A 15,822-nucleotide genomic window follows, 5' to 3' on the forward strand; every position below is an offset into this window, starting at 1 on the left:
AATACAATTCAATGGTCCCTACAATCTCATTGTTCATTGGACACAGGAATTCCTCCTCGCATTATAACAAAAGGTCATAGGTTGATTCATACAGGTGGGCTGTGACGATTTCCAACTGCTCAGGTGGGTGGGAAACTGGGTTTCCCGCCGCATGGATAAGTAAGTGCAAATAATAGTAAATGGACATAAACTTCTTATGTCCATAACTACTCGCACGAGCGATTAATCCGCTTCAAACCAACACCGGAATATTGCTAATTAAATACTCTTCCGATGGATACTAAACACCACTGTATTACTCCTGTCTGACCCTTCGTATCAAACAAAGAGGGATTTCTCTGTCTATGAACATGCTACATTAACTAAACTTTCAGATTCTATCAAAGGGACCATAATCTACAAAATACATTATATAGTGAAAATATGTAACGATTGAGTCGCACGCTACGAACACATGAACTCTACCGTAAATGCACATACTGCGCGCCCGCGGGTGCCCGCAACAGCGAGTATGCGCACGCACGGGAGAGCGCACGCATGCGCAGCGCAGACCTGTATGAGGTGCAAATATGGCAGTGTGCATCGTGATATTTTTCTGACTTTGACACTGTTATCACGGGCATCTGGATCGGTTGTCTTTGACGGCGTGGCGGTTGAAACCTCTATCCTGAAGTCAAGAGGTTTTTCACAACAGGTAATTCAAACAATGCTCAGAGCAAGCAAACCCTCCTCTGCTCGCATTTATCACCGAATATGGCAAGCCTATATTCATTGGTGTAGTGAAAGAAATATGGATCCAAAATCTTTCAGAGTATCCAGAATCTTAGATTTCCTTCAGGCATGAATGGATAAGAGTTTGAAGGTGGCTTCCTTGAGAGTTCAAGTTTCAGCATTAACTGTATGGTTTCAAAAGAAAATTGCTACTTTACAGGATGTGCGTACTTTTTTCCAGGGAAAAAAGCATTCAACCACCTTTTCCTCCTGCAGTACCTTGGGATTTAAGTCTGGTCCTCAAAGCCCTTCAAGGGGCTCCGTTTGAACCACTTAAAGTGGATCTTAAATGTTTTCTACTGACTGACCATCAGCTAGAAGAGTGTCGGCTTTAGGAGCGCTGTCATGGAAGTCTCTCCTTTTCTGATATAATATATATTATTTTTTATATAATATATCTTATTATATCTATCATAGAAAAAAAAAATTTAATCCAGATAAAGCAGTCCTCAGAACTAGGTCTGGTTATCTTCCTAAGGTGGTATCATAAGTTTCACCTTAATGAAGAAATTGTAGTCCCGGCTTTTGAGGTATCGGGACTTTCTGCGGGAGAAGCGTCGCTGGACGTAGTCCGTGCATTAAGACTCTACGTAGATCGTACCAGTGTCATCAGAAAGACAGATTCTCTCTTCATTCTCAACGGATTTCACAAGAGAGGATGGCCTGCTACTGAACAGATGCTAGCAAGATGGCTTTGAATCACTATTTCAGAAGCATACTCTCGAGCTGATCTCCCTGTTCTGGCTAATGTGTCTGCTCACTCTACACGTAAGGTAGGTACTTCATGGGCAGCACAACATGGTGCTTTAGCAGAACAGATATGTAGGGTAGCCACATGTTCTTCCATTAATACATTCATTAGACATTATGCCTTGGATACCTTTGCCTCTCATGACGCTGAATTCGGGCGCAAGGTTCTCCTGTCTAATCAGGAGCGTCCCCACCACTAAAAATTGCTTTGGGAAGTCCCAATGTTATCCTGTGGACCCTGCTGGAGAAATATATACGTTATGGTAAGAACTTACCGTTGATAATGGTATTTCTCCTATGTCCACCGGTTTCCAAAGGGATCCCACTCTGACGCACCTGATTTGAGGATCTTTATACTCACTAACCTCTTCCCTCTTACATGGAAGGGTGTGCATTTGTGTTCTTATCGCCTGAATAAGGTTCTACATAATGCTCCTGCCTAAATGCTTTGGAAACAACTGATTTGACTGAGTCGGTGGGTGGGATTATATGGACGAGCCCGTTGCATCCTGGGAGGCCAGAAAGCTTGTGATCATTTGGTGCCAATCCGCTGTCGCTCCATCATATCCCAATTTTATCCTGTGGACATAGGAGAAATACCGTAATCAATGGTAAGTTCTTACCATAACGTATATTTTTGCTTTATCCTGAACAGTGTTAAAACTCCAGAATAATATACTGGGATTGCTGAATGGTGCCATGTTAAATATACCTGCTGTGTGTTAAATATTAAAGCGATTTCGGGATCATAATTTATAACAACGTTCTTAATATTTAGTTTTTTGTATGCTGACCTTTTGTGCTTTGATTATACTGCATTACAGAAATTGTATCCTCAAAGGATATATTTGAAGGAATTTAAATATTCTGTTGCATATGTGCTGACTCTACCTAATCTTATAGGTTAGTGCAGTGGTTCCCAAACTGTGTGCCTAGGCTCCCTGGGGTGCCTCAGGACACTAGCAGGGGGTGCCTTGGATTGGTGGTCCAGGACCAATACAAACTATTTTTGGTCAAAGTAATAGACAAAACCAGTGTGTTTTGGCTGCCAATTATAAAATATGAGGACAAACAGAAGCAAATAGTCACGCAAACACACTAAAACTAAGGATGACCTATATACATAATTTACTTACTATTTTCTAAAATTCTCAAACTTTTGGCCTAGGGGTACCTTGAAAAAATTCTGATACTCTAGGGTGCCATGATTAAAAAAACTTTGGGACCCACTGGGTTAGTGAGTAGTGCTTTGCTACAGAAACATTCTTGAAGTGACATTAGGATCACAAGCTATATGTTTTCATGTGTACTGACCTATATGTCGGTGAGTTGTGGGTTTAACTGTATTACAGAAATTGTATGATCACAGGATATATTGTAGGCACTTAATTGCTCTGCTGCCCACTTGCTGACCTCTACTACATAATTGTTTATAGGTTAGTGAGTAGTGTCTCGTTACAAACTCTTCTGTGCATTTTATTACAGGAACGCTTAGCAGGGAGCGGCTGATAACAGGTTTGATTGAGATCAAAATCTAGCATTTAAAGGATCTCAATTAGGTTAAAATAAACCTGTATTTAATTATTTTATATTTTCACCTTGCTGATGGAAGTAATCTTATGGTTCTACCTATACACCCCTATATGTAAAGAAGGAACATAACAATTATATTTGTTGGGAATATGACTATAGGGTAGTACCAATATTGTGGTACATATTATATTTTTCCAGGCTGATAACACCGTCCTATGTTATGCCTACTAATAACTTTTATTACTATATTCCTTAAAAAGTAGTTAAGTTTTAATTAATCAATACAACAATACTAAGAGTGCGCCACACATTAAGCTTTCTTTGGCTAAAACCCACTAGTGGTTTTTGCCTAAACCCCCAAACTGATTGCTCTTTTGCTTAATGGCACACCTCCAACCATCTTCTTGATTATTATTATTTTTTTTTTGGTACTGGGACTTATGTAATCCTTTTTTTGTTTATAAGTTGGTTTATACATAGAAATTGATATTATCATTCTCTTTGAACCGGTACCAGTGATTTTCAATCTTTTTTTTTTTTTTTTTTTTTTTTTTTTACTCGCTGCACACCGAACAATATTTTAAAATTGCCAAGGCACACCATCAGTTCCCCACAGAAAAAAAACAAAAAACACACATTGGCCCTCACAGTAAAAAACAATTCCACACATAAATTGGCCTACACAGAAAAAACAATCACATTGCTCCCCACATAAATCCTATTGATCCCCACGAGTTATTCACATTGTCGTGTCCCCCCCCCCCCCCCCCCCCCCCATAAATCCTTATTCTACCCACACAAATCCTATTGTTCCCCACAGGAGAAATAAAATAACAAATATTAGCCCCTACCGGTCATTTGTCCTCCTCCCTGTCCCTCAGTGGCGGGAGTTGTTTATAGTGGAGTGCTGAGAATACGGAGCAGCGGGCAGTCGGGTAGGTGTGGATGTGGGTGGGCAAGGAAAGCTGTGTATGCAGGCAGGAACTGGAAGATGTGTATGCAGGTGGGTGGGCTGGCTGGTGAGACGCAGCGTCCGTGACCTATGATATCACACGCAGCGTCTACAAGGCATAGGTCACGGCCAGAGCACGACTGATCCTCTAAGAAGATCCTGGGCCAACAGTTCACTCTGAAGGTGCAGGAAGCTGCTCTGGCTCCGCGGCACACCTTGCAACTGGTCGCGGCACACTAGTGTGCCACGGCACACTGGTTGGAAAAGCCTGCTGTGTACAGTCTTAGACTGTATGTCCCCCCTTGTAATCAAAACAAATGTACCAGTATGAATAATGGTGTAATGGTTAGCATTACTGCCTCACAGCACTGAGGTCATGGGTTCGATTTCCACCATGGCTCTACCTGTGCGGAGTTTGTATATTCTCCCTGTACTTGTATGGGTTTCCTCCGAGAAATCCGCTTGCCTCCCACAATCCAAAATTATACTGGTAGGTCAATTGGATCCAAACACAAATTAACCCTAGTATGAATGTGCACTCGTGTACGTATGGTAGGAAATATATATATTGTAAGCTTCACTGGGTCAGGGACCAATGTGAATAGCCAAATAGTCTCTCTAAAGCGCTGCAGAATATTTGTGCGCTATATAAGTAACTGGTAATAAAGAGGAAATGGGTTCATATCCTTATATTGTATACCAATTAAGAAAGGGCCATCCTGTGTAATTCAGCACCTGTTTATTTACAGGTTGAGTCTTCCGTATACAAAATGCACGTGGCCAGAATATTTTGGATATTGAATTTTTCTGTATATTGGAATATTTGCATACCATAATGAGAAATCTTGGGTGTGGGACCCAAGTCTAAACAAAGAATGCATTTGTTTCATATACACACAGCTTGAAGGTAATTGTATACAGTATTTTTAATATTGTGCATTAAACAAAGTTTGTGTACACTGAACCATCAGAAAGCAAAGGTGTCACTATCTTGGTCACACTCAAATAATTCCTGTCTGGTCTATCTTGGGCTCCACAATTTCTGGTGGCAGCCTGCACTATAGGTAAGCCCAGCAATGGTACTCTTCTCCCAGTATAAGATTCCTCTAGCTCATTGATGGGGAAACCTTTGGCACTCCAGCTGTTTAACTACACATCCCAGAATGCCCTGCTACAGTCTTGCTATTTGGCCATGCTAAAACTGTAGCAGAGCATGCTGGGATGTGTAGCTCGACAACAGCTGGAGTGCCAAAGGTACCCCATCACTGCTCTAGCTCATTTCTCCAGTGCATGATCATTTAACTTTTTCGCCCATCAGTAAATAGGACAGTCGTGTGTTCAAAACTCTGCTCCATTATATTCCATAATTCCCTAAAGGAAACTGGATGTGTGTTCCTGTGGTACAAACAAGGCCTGAGAGAGATTAAGTTCCCAAGCCTATATGAATGGGTTTCGGACCAACCAATCCACACTGCATTTGTGTAACACATCTGTCTAATAATTTGTGGTCACATATTAGAACAAGCACCTTCCTCCTAAAGTGAAACTTGCTTCCTCAAAGTGAATGAGTGATATAGATAGATATATATAGATATAGATATAGATAGACCTGTTTATTATAAAACTAGTACTTGTGTTCATGTCACTAATGCAGTATTTCTTATGCACATTTTAAAAGTAGGTTGTAACTTTATGTGCACTCAAATGAATGGGTGAGATTATTTTGTCCAATAACTTGACAAGAGTAGGAACATGGTACAGGTTGAGTATCCCATATCCAAATATTCCGAAATACGGAATATTCCGAAATACGGAATTTTTTGAGTGAGGCCGAGATAGTGAAACCTTTGTTTTCTAATGACTCACTGTACACAAACTTTGTTTAATGCACAAAGTTATTAAAGATATTGGTTAAAATGACCTTCAGGCTGTGTGTATAAGATATATATGAAACATAAATGAATTGTGTGAATGTACACACACTTTGTTTAATGCACAAAGTTATTAAAAATATTGGCTAAAATGATCTTCAGGCTGTGTGTGTAAGGTGTATATGATACATAAAAGCATTCCGTGCTTAGACTTGTGTCCCATCGCCATGATATCTCATTATGGTATGCCATTATTCCAAAATACGGAAAAATCCGATATCCAAAATACTGCTGGTCCCAAGCATTTTGGATAAGGGATACTCAACCTGTAGTACAGGTTGAGTATCCCTTATCCAAAATACTTCTGGTCCCAAGCATTTTGGATATCAGATTTTTCCGTATTTTGGAATAATTACATACCATAGTGAGATCATGGTGATGGGACCCAAGTCTAAGCACAGAATGCATTTGTTTCATATACACCTTATACACACAGCCTGAAGGTCTTATAATACAATATTTTTAATAACTTTGTGTATTAAACAAAGTTTGTGTACATTGAGCCATTCGGAAACAAAGGTTTCACTATCTCTCTCTCACTCAAATAATTCCGTATTTCGGAATATTTGGATATGGGATACTCAACCTATATAATCCTTCATTGTGTATGTATATAGGAACCTTTTTATAGAGCAGGTTCCGGTCATGTCGGCATAACATGAAGGCAGTAAAGACTATACAGAGTTTGGTACAGTCATTAACAAGATGGCTATACTGTAGGATTTGCAATTCCTGTATTCCACAGTGCTCCTCACACTGACACTAGTCACTGTTTTTGTGTGTGTGTGTGTGTGTGTGTGTGTAGGATTGCTAGTCAGTATGAGTTGAAGTAGCTACAAATGAGAACTTGTCAAACAATGTTTCTCTGACGTCCTAGTGGATGCTGGGAACTCCGTAAGGACCATGGGGAATAGACGGGCTCCGCAGGAGACTGGGCACTCTAAAAGAAAGATTAGGTACTATCTGGTGTGCACTGGCTCCTCCCTCTATGCCCCTCCTCCAGACCTCAGTTAGATTTCTGTGCCCGGCCGAGCTGGATGCACACTAGGGGCTCTCCTGAGCTCCTAGAAAGAAAGTTTATTTTAGTTTTTTTATTTTACAGTGAGACCTGCTGGCAACAGGCTCACTGCATCGAGGGACTAAGGGGAGAAGAAGCGAACCTACCTGCTTGCAGCTAGCTTGGGCTTCTTAGGCTACTGGACACCATTAGCTCCAGAGGGATCGACCGCATGGAACTGGCCTTGGTGTTCGTTCCCGGAGCCGCGCCGCCGTCCCCCTTACAGAGCCAGAAGCAAGAAGAGGTCCGGAGAATCGGTGGCAGAAGACATCAGTCTTCACCAAGGTAGCGCACAGCACTGCAGCTGTGCGCCATTGCTCCTCATACACACTTCACACTCCGGTCACTGAGGGTGCAGGGCGCTGGGGGGGGGGGGGGGGCGCCCTGAGCAGCAATAAAAACACCTTGGCTGGCAAATATATCACAATATATAGCCCCAGAGGCTATATATGTGATAAATACCCCTGCCAGAATCCATTAAAAAGCGGGAGAAAAGTCCGCGAAAAAGGGGCGGAGCTATCTCCCTCAGCACACTGGTGCCATTTCTCCCTCACAGCTCCGCTGGAAGGAAGCTCCCTGGCTCTCCCCTGCAGTCTGCACTACAGAAAAGGGTAAAAAAGAGAGGGGGGGCACTAAATTTAGGCGCAGTAAATATAATAGCAGCTATAGGGGACATAATTCAGTTAGTCCTTGCATTATATAGCGCTCTGGTGTGTGCTGGCATACTCTCACTCTGTCTCCCCAAAGGGCTTTTGTGGGGTCCTGTCCTCTGTTAGAGCATTCCCTGTGTGTGCGGTGTCGGTACGGCTGTGTCGACATGTTTGATGAGGAAAATTATGTGGAGGCGGAGCAGATGCCTATAGAAGTGATGTCACCCCCTGCGGGGCAGACACCTGAGTGGATGGTCTTATGGAAGGAATTACGTGCAAGTGTCGACTCCTTACACAAAAAATTTGACGACATGCCAAATGCGGGACAGCCGGCTTCTCAGCTCGTGCCTGCCCATGCGTCTCAAAGGCCATCAGGGGCTCTAAAACGCCCGCTACCTCAGATGGCAGACGCAGATGTCGACACGGATACTGATACCAGTGTCGACGACAATGAGTCTAATCTAATGTCCACTAAGGCCATTCGTTGCATGATTGAGGCAATGAAAGAGGTGTTACACATTTCTGATATAAACCCAGGTACCACTAAAAAGGGTATTATGTTTGGGCAGAAAAAACTACCCGTAGTTTTCCCCCCATCAGAAGAATTAAATGAAGTGTGTGAAGAAGCGTGGGCTTTCCCCGATAAAAGATTGGTAATCTCTAAAAAGTTACTAATGGCGTTCCCTTTCCCGCCAGAGGATAGGGCACGTTGGGAAACACCTCCTAGGGTGGATAAAGCGCTCACGCGTTTGTCAAAAAAGGTGGCACTACCGTCTCCGGATTCGGCCGCCCTTTAGGAGCCTGCTGATAGAAAGCAGGAGGCGATCCTGAAGTCTGTATATACACACTCAGGCATTATATTGAGACCAGCGATTGCTTCGGCATGGATGTGCAGTGCTGCAGCTGCGTGGTCAGATTCCCTGTCGGAAAATATTGACACCCTAGACAGGGACACTATTCTGCTAACCGTAGAACATATAAAAGACTCAGTCTTATACATGAGATGCACAGAGGGAGATCTGCCGGCTGGCATCAAAAATAAGTGCACTGTCCATCTCTGCTAGGAGAGGCTTATGGACTCGGCAGTGGACAGGGGATGCAGATTCGCAAAGGCACATGGAAGTTTTGCCTTATAAGGGTGAGGAGTTATTCGGGGATGGTCTCTCAGACCTAGTTTCCACAGCAACAGCTGGGAAGTCAGCATTTTTGCCCCATGTTCCCTCACAGCCTAAGAAAGCGCCGTATAATCAGGTACAGTCCTTTCGACCCCAGAAAAACAGGCGGGGAAAAGGCGGGTCCTTTCTGTCCAGAGGTAGGGGGAAAAAGCTGCAACAAACAGCAGGTTCCCAGGAACAAAAGTCCTCCCCCCGCTTCTTCCAAGTCCGCCGCATGACGGTGGGGCTCCACAGGCGGAGTCAGGTACGGTGGGGGGCCGCCTCAAAAATGTCAGCGATCAGTGGGCTCGCTCACAGGTGGATCCCTGGATCCTTCAGGTAGTATCTCAGGGGTACAAGCTGGAATTCGAGGCGTTTCCCCCTCCCCCCCCCCCCCCCCCCCTTCCCCCGACGTTTCCTCAAATCTGCCTTGCCGACAACTCCCTCGGGCAGGGAGGCAGTGCTAGAGGCAAGTCACAAGCTGTATTCCCAGCAGGTGATAGTCAAGGTGCCCCTACTTCAACAAGGACGGGGTTACTATTCCACTGTTTGTGGTACCGAAACCGGACGGTTCGGTGAGACCCATTTTAAATTTGAAATCCTTGAACACATACATAAAAAAATTCAAGTTCAAGATGGAATCGCTCAGGGCGGTTATTGCAAGCCTGGAGGAGGGGGATTACATGGTATCCCTGGACATCAAGGATGCTTACCTACATGTCCCCATTTACCTTCCTCACCAGGAGTACCTCAGATTTGTGGTACAGGATTGCCATTACCAATTCCAAACACTGCCATTTGGACTGTCCACGGCACCGAGGGTCGTTACCAAGGTAATGGCAGAAATGATGATATTCCTTCGAAAAGGAGTTTTAATTATCCCGTACTTGGACGATCTCCTTATAAAGGCGAGGTCCAAGGAACAGTTGTTGGTCGGAGTAGCACTATCTCGGGAAGTGCTACAACAGCACGGATGGATTCTAAACATTCCAAAGTCACAGCTGGTTCCTACCACACGCCTACTGTTCCTGGGGATGGTTCTGGACACAGAACAGAAAGTGTTTCTCCCGCAGGAGAAAGCCAAGGAGCTGTCATCTCTTGTCAGAGACCTCCTGAAACCAAAACGGGTATCGGTGCATCACTGCACACGAGTCCTGGGAAAAATGGTAGCTTCTTACGAAGCAATTCCATTCGGCAGGTTCCATGCAAGAACTTTTCAGTGGGACCTCTTGGACAAGTGGTCGGGATCGCATCTTCAGATGCATCGGCTGATAACCCTGTCTCCAAGGACCAGGGTATCTCTACTGTGGTGGCTGCAGAGTGCTCATCTTCTAGAGGGCCGCAGATTCGGCATACAGGACTGGGTCCTGGTGACCACTGATGCCAGCCTTCGGGGCTGGGGGGCAGTCACACAGGGAAGAAATTTCCAAGGACTTTGGACAAGTCAGGAGTCGTCCCTACACATATATATATTCTGGAACTGAGGGCCATTTACAATGCCCTAAGTCAGGCAAGACCCCTGCTTCAAAACCAGCCGGTACTGATCCAATCAGACAACATCACGGCAGTCGCCCATGTAAACCGACAGGGCGGCACAAGAAGCAGGATGGCGATGGCAGAAGCCACAAGGATTCTCCGATGGGCGGAAAATCACGTCTTAGCACTGTCAGCAGTGTTCATTCTGGGAGTGGACAACTGGGAAGCAGACTTCCTCAGCAGACACGACCTACACCCGGGAGAGTGGGGACTTCATCCAGAAGCCTTCCAACTGTTGGTAAACCGTTGGGAAAGGCCACAGGTGGACATGATGGCGTTCCGCCTCAACAAAAAGCTAAAGAGATATTGCGCCAGGTCAAGGGACCCTCAGGCGATAGCTGTGGACGCTCTAGTGACACCGTGGGTGTACCAGTCGGTTTATGTGTTCCCTCCTCTGCCTCTCATACCAAAGGTACTGAGAATAATAAGAAGGCGAGGAGTAAGAACGATACTTGTGGTTCCGGATTGGCCAAGAAGAGCTTGGTACCCAGAACTTCAAGAAATGATATCAGAGGACCCATGGCCTCTACCGCTCAGACAGGATCTGCTACAGCAGGGGCCCTGTCTGTTCCAAGACTTACCGCGGCTGCGTTTGACGGCATGGCGGTTGAATTCCGGATCCTAAAGGAAAAGGGCATTCCGGAGGAAGTCATTCCTACGCCAATAAAAGCCAGGAAAGAAGTAACCGCAAACCATTATCACCGTATTTGGCGAAAATATGTTGCGTGGTGTGAGGCCAGGAAGGCCCCTACAGAGGAATTTCAGCTGGGTCGTTTTCTGCACTTCCTACAGTCGGGAGTGACTGGGCCTAAAATTGGGTTCCATTAAGGTCCAGATTTCGGCTCTGTCGATTTTCTTCCAGAAAGAACTGGCTTCACTGCCTGAAGTTCAGACTTTTGAAAAGGGAGTGCTACATATTCAGCCCCCTTTTGTGCCTCCTGTGGCACCGTGGGATCTCAACGTGGTGTTGAGTTTCCTGAAATCACATTGGTTTGAGCCACTTAAAACTGTGGATCTGAAATATCTCACGTGGAAAGTGGTCATGTTATTGGCCTTGGCTTCGGCCAGGCGGGTGTCAGAATTGGCGGCTTTGTCATGTAAAAGCTCTTATCTGATTTTCCATATGGATAGGGCAGAATTGAGGACTCGTCCCCACTTTCTCCCTAAGGTGGTATCAGCTTTTCACTTGAACCAACCTATTGTAGTGCCTGCGGCTACTAGGGACTTGGAAGATTCCAAGTTACTGGACGTAGTCAGGGCCTTGAAAATTTATGTTTCCAGGACGGCTGGAGTCAGGAAAACCGACTCGCTTTTTATCCTGTATGCACCCAACAAAATAGGTGCTCCTGCTTCTAAGCAGACTATTGCTCGCTGGATTTGTAGCACAATTCAGCTTGCGCATTCTGCGGCTGGATTGCCGCATCCTAAATCAGTTTAAGCCCATTCCACAAGGAAGGTGGGCTCATCTTGGGCGGCTGCCCGAGGGGTCTCGGCTTTACAACTTTGCCGAGCTGTAACTTGGTCAGGGGCAAACACGTTTGCAAAATTCTACAAATTTGATACCCTGAGGAGGACCTTGAGTTCTCTCATTCGGTGCTGCAGAGTCATCCGCACTCTCCCGCCCGTTTGGGAGCTTTGGTATAATCCCCATGGTCCTTACGGAGTTCCCAGCATCCACTAGGACGTCAGAAAATAAGATTTTACTCACCGGTAAATCTTTCTCGTAGTCTGTAGTGGATGCTGGGCGCCCATCCCAAGTGCGGATTGTCTGCAATACTTGTATATAGTTATTGCTTAACTAAAGGGTTATTGTTGAGCCATCTGTTGAGAGGCTCAGTTATATTTCATACTGTTAACTGGGTATAGTATCACGAGTTATACGGTGTGATTGGTATGAGTCTTACCCGGGATTCAAAATCCTTCCTTATTGTGTCAGCTCTTCCAGGCACAGTATCCTAACTGAGGTCTGGAGGAGGGGCATAGAGAGAGGAGCCAGTGCACACCAGATAGTACCTAATCTTTCTTTTAGAGTGCCCAGTCTCCTGCGGAGCCCGTCTATTCCCCATGGTCCTTACGGAGTTCCCAGCATCCACTACGGACTACGAGAAATAGATTTACCGGTAAGTAAAATCTTATTATTTTCTTTTAATATCTGGTAACTGTACTTATTCAGAGCATAACTTTAAAATGATCCAGTAAACAAGTGGTGGAGTCTCGGCAATGTGTATTTGATCAAGGTCTACTTTGTTTAAAGGATGCAAACACTTTATTTTTATCTGATTTCTAGAGCTTCCAGAAAATTGGACCGATACCAGGGAAACGCTGTTGGAGGGAATGTTGTTTCATGTGAAGTATTTGGGCATGACCTTGGTAGAACAACCAAAAGGGGAAGAACTATCTGCAGCTGCGGTGAAAAGGATTGTAGCAACAGTATGTGTGTAGTAACTTTCTGTTTTTAAACTAAAAAAATTCCCTTGTTTTTACATCCAGAAGTAACTTCCCCAAAGCATTCTGTTACAAGTGCATGCTCTACAAGTAACATTAGGCTGTGATGAATGACGCAGTAGCACACAACCTATATGGGTCACCTGCTTGTGTTGTACTGCTCTTCAACTAATGGAAGTGAATGCAATAATATTGTTAGATGCAGGGAAAATGCATGTTGGGGTCTGTAGGGGCATTGAGCCTGGTACAGAGGCAGGAAAATATCTGCTTTCTGTGTCGCATGTGTAACTGGCAGTCGGTCTAGGCATGCGCTGTACACTGACTGAGAGTGACACTGTGGCGTAAGCAATCTGTCTGGCGGACTTTCTGTGAGATGGCTGTATCTGGGCAGTTTGCATGGAACGTAACCATCTCTTGGGGGTACTGCTGGCATGTAAGCAGACTTGCTGCTCTCCTGCTTAAGACTGAACTTTGCACCCATGCGTTGGGTGCAAGTCTCAATACTAATGATGCAAGCTACAGATGTTAAACAGTGGAAGGTCCTACCTTCAGCATGCAGTAACACTGATAGTATAAGATGGTAAATGGGTTGCAGTGTCCACAGATGGATCTGACCCAGAATCAGCCATGTTTTTCACAAAAGTGAAAAACTGAGTTATGATCTGGGGGTTTTCCCAGGTCTGACCCAGGTTGGCTGCAGTATGTAAGGAGTGGCACCTGATCACTGTACACTGGATCTGATCTGGGAGCTACACTGGTTCTTCGGAGGCATTGGGCGATGTTGCTGTGGTGTATCAGTTTGACCTAGTTTGAAAGGCAATAAACCAGATTTAAAAAAAAAAAAAATCCAATAGAAATTGCAGTTGTGAGCATGTAAAACACAAGTTGAAACGGGTTTCAGTGTCCTTTGTCAGTCCAGCATTTGTGTGAGGAAGTTGAAGCATAATTCTGGATGACTGGTACATGACGAGTGATTATTTAATCTGATCTATGCTCTTTCCGTGTAAAGTAGACCATTCACTGACATGAATTGATATAACACACGGTATTGCTGAGGATATCCCTCCCCATTTCATTTATTTATTATCCTTGCCAAATTCATCAATTGTTATACACAACCCGGTTTGAAAGGAAGTGCACTTTAAAGAAAAAGTTAAATATTAACCTTTTAACAAGGGGAAGATGCCCTACAGCCCCTACCTCCAAATATTATTACTCTTTTTCCAGCCACAGAACAACCGTGTTGGAGGCTTTGATGTGAATGCTACTGTGGCAGAATGAGCAATTTGCTCTAGTTCCATGTGTCTATGCAACGTATCTGTTTTTATATTAAACCAGGCCAAAGCAAGTGGAAAGAAGCTGCAGAAGGTTCTTTTAAAAGTAACTCCCAGAGGAATAATCCTTCATGACAGTATTACTAACCAGCTGATTGAAAATGTGTCCATCTACAGGTGAGTTGGTAAGGTATGACCATTAAACACATGGTAATTACTTGTCCGCCTCCAACCCAAAAACCTGCTTCTAATGAACACGTTTTCCAAACGCGTACCAATTGCTAAATCCCCCTAGTAATTCTATTTGCAGTACTGGGTCTCCCAAATGCAACTGCTATATTTGCTTACTGGTACGTATGCATTTGTCAGCTCTGCAACTCTTTAATCAGTTCTGGCTTTAGAGTAAAAAAAAAATAATTAAATCCTAATGAACATAAAATTTAAGCTCTTAAATGTCAGTGTTCTTACAGAGCTCAGTCTCATACGGAATAGCTTGTACAGGTAGAACAAATTTCTTCCATATTTAATGTGTATACAGTTGTGCTCGTAAGTTTACATACCCTAGCAGAATTTGTGATTTACTGGCCATTTGTCAGAATATGAATGATAACTCACAAACTTTTCTTTCACTCATGGTTAGTGGTTGGGTGAAGCCATTTATTGTCAAACAACTGTGTTTACTCTTTTTAAATCATAATGACAACAGAAACTACCCAAATGACCCTGATCAAAAGTGTACATACCCTGGAGATTTTGTCCTGATAACATGCACACAAGTTGACACAAACGGGTTTGAATGGCTACTAAAGGTAACCATCCTCACCTGTGATCTGTTTGCTTGTAATCCGTGTGTGTGTATAAAAAGTCAGTAAGTTTCTGGACTCCTGAAAGACTCTTGCATCTTTCATCCAGTGCTGCACTGACGTGTCTGGATTCTGAGTCATGGGGAAAGCAAAAGAATTGTCAAAGGATCTGTGGGAAAAGGTAATTGAACTGTATAAAACAGGAAAGAGATATAAAAAAGATATCCAAGCAATTGAGAATGCCAATCAGCAGCATTCAAGCTCTAAAATGGAAAATGAGGGATTCTGTGGAAACCAAATCACGGTCACGTAGACCAACAAAAATTTCAACCACAACTGCCAGGAAAATTGTTCGGGATGCAAAGAAAAATCCACAAATAACTTCAGCTGCAATACAGGACTCTCTGAAAAAAAAGTGGTGTGGTTGTTTCAAGATACACAATAAGGAGGCATTTGAAGAAAAATGGGCTGCATGGTCGAGTCGCCAGAAGAAAGCCATTACTACGCAAATGCCACAAAGCATCCTGCTTGCAATACTCCAAACAGCATAGAGACCAGCCTCAAAACTTCTGGAACAAAGTCATTTGGAGTGAGGAGACCAAAATTTAACTTTTTGGCCAGAACCATAAATGTTACATTTGGAGAGGAGTCAACGAGGCCTATGATGAAAGGTATACCATTCCTACTATGAAACACGGAGGTGGGGGCGTGGCCTGGCTGGCAATGGGAGAGGAAGCACTTCCTAGGAGCTCCTGCAAACTGGCCGACATAAATAAATAAAACAATTTTATTTGGTACCCTGGTGCCCCCTGCACTTACCCCACTGCCTCTGCCCACATCAACCCGACCGGGGGAAGCGTGCTGCGGAGTCGGAGGGTGGCCTTGGCTGCCCTTGCGGATTGTGGCCTTCCCCCTCCTGTGAAGCCGGGGCCTCGATTTCACTGCCTCGCGGGGCTGGGCTCCGGA

General features: G+C 44.2%; 1 protein-coding gene across 1 annotated transcript in view; it reads left to right on the forward strand.

The window, feature by feature from the left end:
• The window catches only part of LDLRAP1 (low density lipoprotein receptor adaptor protein 1), a 151,367-nt gene that overhangs the window by 73,676 nt on the left and 61,869 nt on the right, over positions 1-15,822 (forward strand). Inside the window, exons 2-3 of the mRNA XM_063954172.1 lie at positions 12,622-12,764; positions 14,118-14,230. Coding sequence (XP_063810242.1) covers positions 12,622-12,764; positions 14,118-14,230 — 256 coding nt within the window. The remainder of the gene's footprint in view (positions 1-12,621; positions 12,765-14,117; positions 14,231-15,822) is intronic.

This window comes from Pseudophryne corroboree, chromosome 2, assembly GCF_028390025.1.
Source record: "Pseudophryne corroboree isolate aPseCor3 chromosome 2, aPseCor3.hap2, whole genome shotgun sequence".
Classification (NCBI taxonomy): domain Eukaryota; kingdom Metazoa; phylum Chordata; class Amphibia; order Anura; family Myobatrachidae; genus Pseudophryne; species Pseudophryne corroboree.